At 36.4% G+C, this 6,755-nt stretch overlaps 1 protein-coding gene across 1 annotated transcript in view; it reads right to left on the reverse strand.

The window, feature by feature from the left end:
• The window catches only part of FAM81B (family with sequence similarity 81 member B), a gene marked incomplete at its 5' end in the record, with an annotated part of 53,565 nt that extends 48,025 nt beyond the window's left edge, over window positions 1-5,540 (reverse strand). The window contains 3 exon segments of the mRNA XM_045848379.1: window positions 402-466; window positions 4,970-5,067; window positions 5,498-5,540. Coding sequence (XP_045704335.1) covers window positions 402-466; window positions 4,970-5,067; window positions 5,498-5,540 — 206 coding nt within the window.
• Window positions 5,541-6,755: the final 1,215 nt, after the last annotated feature.

Genomic DNA, 6,755 nt, shown 5'->3' on the forward strand with positions numbered 1-6,755 from the left:
CAGCACAATCAAAATTTTCTGATATATTATTTCTGATATATATTTAAATTTTTTCTGACTTTGTATCATAAAATGTTAAAAGATTTATTTGGTTTATTTTTAAAGTCATTGTTAACTATATCAGATCCTGTTATATGTACTTTCTTGCCTATGTTGTACTATTTTATTCATAAATGTATGGAAACCTACAGGGGTTATTAAAGAGGAGACGGGACAATCAGCTTGCCCTGTCAGTCCAAGAGGAATGGGACAAAGAGACTTCCTGAGATGGTAATGCAGGCTCTTTCAAAAGCAGAGGCCTAGTTTGGATGAACTCATAGATCTCATTCAGCCCCTTTAATCTCAAACTGATTCATTAAATACAGTAAATAGTTAAAACTAGTTGTAATTTACAGACTTACTTGTCAACATATTCAATTAGATCGGTAGACATCTTCGTTGACATTTTGGCTGGAGATAATCTTACCTAAAACAAAGGTCATGGATTTAAAATGTATCATCAAGTACTTCACAGGGAAATTGTATCTATCTTATCCTTACATAAATTTTTAATTGTTTTTAGTAACACGATTTTTTTATTGCAATGAAACACACATAAGATAAAATTTACCATTCTAACTATTTTAAGTATACGATTTTGTGGTATTTAGTACATTTGCAGTGTTGTATAACTATCTCCAGTATCTAGGGCAAGAAAATTTTCATTGCTCTGAGGGGCAACTCCACACTCAGTGAGCAGCTTCTCCCCACTCTTCCTTCCACCCAGGCCCTGGCGACTGTTCATCTGCTGTCCGCCTCTATGAATTTGCCTATTGTGGATATTTCATATATATGGAAACATACAACAATATGTGGCTTTTTGTGAATGGCTTGTCTCTCTTTTTTATTGTTGATGCTATTAGTTCCCCATTTTCCTCCTTTGTCTGCCTCCACCCAGCACCCCGTCCTCAGCTTTTACCACATCAACAAACTGAACTCAAGGTTATAGCCCATCAGCCCAGTTAACCTTGCACACAGCCCTTTTGTATTGCTAGAGACTAAAACCAAAGTCAAGTACTGGGGATGCTAGAGAGCTACATTCTACAGACTTGGTATCAGTCAGGAAAGACTTTTTGGAAGGTCAAAGCCATAGATTATTCTTAGATAATTTGTAAATGAAATATCCAATGGTTACTGGCTGAATTACTTAAGAAGTCCTCAGAGAGTAAATTATTCCTGATGTACTAAATTTAGAGGGAAATCAGCTAAATTTCAAAACAAACAAACAAACCCCAATATTCAGAAAACTAGTGTACCCAGGTAATTTTGTTCTCTAATAAAGCTGGATATCAGATTATCATAGTCAATGAGAAATAAAAGTCAGAACACAGTTATCCACTACTATTAAACACAGCTGGGCACATGAACTCTTAACTAGAGTTCAATAAAATTATACCATGAGAAAGTTCTATGTGTCTGAAAGTTCATAATTTTGTAGCAATTCTAGAAAAAAGAAGAGGATCAATATGTACTCCCTGCTTTTGAATATGCTGGAACTTTTCAACCTTAATGTCCTTTTTATTTTAAGTGTAAAAACAGGACATATTTTTATCTTCATTTTAATACCTGTCACTGATTCAATAGGGAGAGAAGAGTGGAATTCCACTTCATTTTAAAACTAAAATATGTTCCTAGGATATTTTTCTTGGTTTATGTTATTATGTACTATAATGGTGAGCAGAAAGTGTTAAGAGCCACAAACAGAAATCATTCCTTTGGCAAATGCCTAAGAAACTACCACTTCTTAGTTTAAGTTTCTTTGGTGGTGGACAACCAGAGTGAGCTCGAGCTACCACAGTAGTGCTTTGAACCCTCTCTCCCCATTGCTGAGTCTGCAGTGGGTCTGCTGCTCTGAGACCTGCTCTTCCCCTAAAGAAGGGATATAATGACCCACTGGGTACCCAGATCCATGTTATGAAGACCATCCTCACTCCCTAGAGACCATGGTGGGCCTGGTCTGGTCTGGTCTGATTTGTGTTTTTACCCCAGTTTTTTTCTGGAACAGTGCTGGGCCCTGGACCCTCACCTACTAATGCCAGCTTGTTCCTTCTTGCTCCTCCACTGCTACCCCTGGCCCATGTGGGTCTGCTGCTGGTATTTCCCCAGCAACGGGCGGGTCCCCATCCCTATATGTTTGGCACCTAGTAGCCCTTTGTAACTATTTGTGGAGTGAAAGAGTAATGATGAGTATTTTGTCCATGGACACTAAATGACTGAGTTATTGTCTTTTGCTCCTTTTCAAGTGAAACAGTTGGCTATATGTTTTATTTTTATTTCATTAATTCTTAAGTCTTATTTGGAAAACCATGAGGAGTATTCCCTTAACACGTCTACAGCTCACATACTCTTAAAGTAAATGTTAAGCCTGATAAAGGAGGAAAATTGAAAAATTATAGAAAATAAAAGATATAGAAAAAAGTTTTTTTGCTTATAATTCTATTACTTAGGGAATTGATTTTCAACCAGTGTGCATGGCAGACACTCTGGCACACAGCAGGCAGTAACTGACTGTTTAGTCAGGGGCGCTGACCTCTGTTCTCTTATGTTGTCAAATACAAAAATGACAACAGCCAATACAACAGTAGCCATCTGGTGTGAGTAAATTGAAATTATGTCTACTTTTTTGTCAGATCGGCAAAGAATATACTTTTTGGTGTGCTGCAGAATTTCAGTAATTAGTGTATGTTGGCTATGAGATGAACAAGGTGGAAAATCACCGAAAGAGAGCAGAAGTCATTAACATTGTGACACGTTTATTTCCTCTTTCTTACATGCATTTTTAAAATGTACCTAAGACAGTAAATTTTATATCTTTGCTATTTGCATATAGGAGTCAGCCCTGTTTCATCCCTATTCCTACACACTAGAATGTAATTACAAAAAATTCTCACAAGAACTTGATGCTTATTATGGGAATTCTTACATGCATCAGTTTCCACCTATTATATAATAATCCTTTAAAACATTGTTGTCCCTCCCAAGGGAGCACACACCAAGGCACATCATAATTATATTAGCCAAAGTTAAAGATAAGGAGAGAATCTTAAAAGAAGGAAGACAAAAGGAGAGTTACCTACAAAGGAGTTCCCATAAGACTGTCAACTGATTTCTCAAAAGAAACCTTGTAGGCAAGAAGGGGGCTGGAAGGAAGTTCTCCAAGTCATGAAAGGCAAGGACCTACATCCAAGATTACTCTATCCAGCAAAACTATCACTTAGAATGGAAGGGCAGATAAAATGCTTCTCACACAAGGTAAAACTAAAGGAGTTCATGATCACCAAGCCCTTATATGAAATGTTAAAGGGACTTTTCTAAGAAAAAGAAGATTAAAACTGTGAACAGTAAAATGACAACAAACTCACATCTATCAACAACTGAACCTAAAACAAAAACAAAAACTAAGTAAACAACTAGAACAGGAACAGAATCTCAGAAATGTAGATCACATGGAAGGTTATCAGTAGGAGGGGAGGGGAGGAGGATGGGGGAAAAGATACAGGGAATAAGTATAATTGGTACAAAATAGACAGAGGGAGGTTAAGAATAGTATAGGAAATGTAGAAACCAAAGAACTTATGTGTATGACCCATGGACATGAACTAAAGGAGGGGAATGTGGGTGGGAGGGGGTATGCAGGGTGGAGGGGAATAAAGGTGAGAAAAAATGGGAAAACTGTAATAATATAATCAATAAAATATATTAAAAATAAAACACTGTGGTCCTATATGGTGTTGCCTATAAAATACTTTCACATACATCATGTATTTTTATTCTTCCAACAACTCTGTAAGATAGAAATCATTATCTTTACCAAAAGAATAATGTTAGTTACCTTAAGCAACTGAAATTTTTCTAAATTAGAGAAAGAATTTAAGATGATTATTTTTATAGGCAAGGAATCTGAGGAGTAGAGAAATAATGGGGCTTGTTCAAGATCATATAGATAATGATAGCAATTATAGCTGTTGATGGAGACCTTTCTGCGTGCTAAACTCTTTACTTCAATGGCTCATTTTGAGAAAGATGAAGGAATTAAGAAAAGAAAAACAAAAGAAACAACTATGGGCACAGACAACAGTTTGGTGATTACCAGAGGGAAGTAGGGGTGGGGGGAAGTAAGAGGATAAAGTGGGGGGGTAAATGGTGATGGAAGGAGACTTGACTTGGGGTGGTGAACACACAATACAATATACAGATGATGTATTGTAGAAGTGTATAACTGAAACCTATATAATTTTATTAAGCAATGTCATTCCAGTAAAGTCAATACAAAAATAAAATAAAAACAAACCCCACTTCTTTGAATGACAGGCATAATTAGCCCATTTCACAGAAAAAGAAAGAGAGAGGTTAAGTAATTGCTGCAAGCCACACAGCTAGTAGGCAGGGCAGCCAGTAGAGAGAAATGTCAGTCAGTGCTTGGTGGTGTGCCAGCTTTCCAGGGCTCTTTCCATCACCAGAAGCTGCATCTGCTGGTCAGGTGTTATGAGGATCACAAAGCAAAGTCTAAAAACACTTCTCTGGATTTTTTTTCATTTATTGGGAAAATATGATAAGTACCAATAAAAGAAATTCCATTTAGCTATTCTCATTTTCATGTTAGAGATAACATCTATACCTTAAGTTTATCATAGTTTCTTTTGATTGAAAAATAAATGATCATTTTTTGTTAATTTTTAGCCATACATATTAAAAGTCAGTCCAATGACTGTATTTGCAAATTGAGCCCCTTTGCTATTCAACTTGTGCTGTCATTCATTACTTTGCCAAAGCAGGAAACAAAACAAAACAAAACAAAACAGGAAATGTGGATAGAGTGAAAGAAAAAATAACTTTTCCAGGATTCCTTAGAACTCTCTAAGCAATGCTGAACTTTAAAGAAGCTGAACAAAATATTCTATGTTTAATGAGAATATCTGGAAGTACTTACTTTGGTTTCTTGGTCACCGGCTGAGCCAGGAAGGGGGCCATCAGGTTCATCTGACTGTTCCTCTGCAGTCCCCGGGGAACTTTTGTTTACATTTGTATCTAGGCAACCAGAATGCTGAATCAGATCAGGAACCGAGGCTCCAGAATTTTTGCACTGGTAATTTCTTGTCTTAAATGAAGGCAGTTTCCATACATACGGCAATGGTTAAAGGGAGCCTTCCAATTCGTTTTACATTTGTTTTACTTCTTCCCTGCTTCCTTACCCCAATTCCCTCCCCTCCTTAAGACTCCCCATCACAACCTACAGTCAGCTAGAAGAGTTTATCATATCAGATACATTTAGAAAACTGTTGAAATGCATTCGTGTAGATCAAACTGTTCTAAATAATAGGGAATGGTTTCTATTGTGCCTAAGCCATCCAACAACCTTCTTTGGGATTTATTATCTTGTTTATATTAATATGAGAGATAAGTCAGATAATAAAGCACGAGAAATTTAGAGACCTTGAGTAATCCATAAGATAAATACCTGAACTCATGATGCTTCATTTCCCAGGCTTCATTTTAATTGATTTGATTTTTTAAAGGGGAATAGAGATTTTTTTTAAATTTTCTTTCTTAGAAAGCTGAAGTACTAGTGAATATTGATTGAATCCTGACTAAAGTCTTTATGTTTCTGGGGTATCTTCCAGGGCATCTCTGCAGCATTGTGACTGCGGGAAGACTCTGTGATGTCAATGAGGTTGGCCCTTGCACCTGGAGTCAGTAAGTCCCTGAAACTTAGGAGCCTGAAGGGTTTTCCTTAATGTTCATTGTCCTAAAAATTACTGGGGCCTTCATGTCCTTGTCTTACTGGGTGGGATGTGACTATTTTCAAACTGATGTTTCACACCTTCCTCTAATTTCACCTTCACAGTTTGGTAAGAGACTAGTTCCCATAAGAGTAGACAAAGAGAATTGGTAGTTACAAAATAGTCACAAAATGAACAGTTCAGCATAAGGGATATAGTCAATAATATTGCAATAAATAGGTATGATTCCAAGTGGGTATTTGAATGATTGGGTGGGGGGAATCACTTTGTAAATTATATAATTGTCTAACTACTAGGTACCCCTGAAACTAATATAAAATAATATTGAATGTCAACTGTAACTGGGAAATAAAGTCTAAAAAAATGAGGCTAAAGGGGCTAAATTTTCAAAAGTAGACAAAAATGAATTACTGCACTACTCCCAAATCTTCCTCCAGTGTGCTGGTTAAGGAAACTAACACGTCCAGGCCACTAGGGGGAGTTTCTAAAAGAATGCAGCAATGACAGGTGAGGTGGGACAGGACTTTAAATCAATTAAAATATTGAACTTTGGCATTGTGGGAAAATTTTATTTAGTTATTTGACCAAAAAAAGGATTTGACTTATTTCAGCTCTGAAATATTTTTCTATAAAATATTTTGAATATTAAAAAATTGGAATTTGCATCTTTTGCTAATACTACTTTGCCCTCATATACAAAAATGATATTATTGCTTGAATTACCTTTCAAATTATGTGGCTCTGTTTGCCTTGCTCTGAGGACATTGGTGTTCAGGATGCTGAATGACAAACTTTTCCCACAGATAAATATCACCCATAAGTTTTCACTCCAATGGTATGCCTTCTAGTGCTAAGCTAAACCCTTAAAATGGAGAGATACAGTGTTCAATGGTTTTCTAAGCAGCCCAAAAGACTCATTATATCATCCAAGTCATCATTTTAGCAAGTGTCAAGACAGACTAATACACCAGTGAC

The sequence above is a fragment of the Phyllostomus hastatus genome, unplaced genomic scaffold (assembly GCF_019186645.2).
Source record: "Phyllostomus hastatus isolate PE091 unplaced genomic scaffold, TTU_PhHast_1.1 phas_contig_58, whole genome shotgun sequence".
NCBI lineage: Eukaryota > Metazoa > Chordata > Mammalia > Chiroptera > Phyllostomidae > Phyllostomus > Phyllostomus hastatus.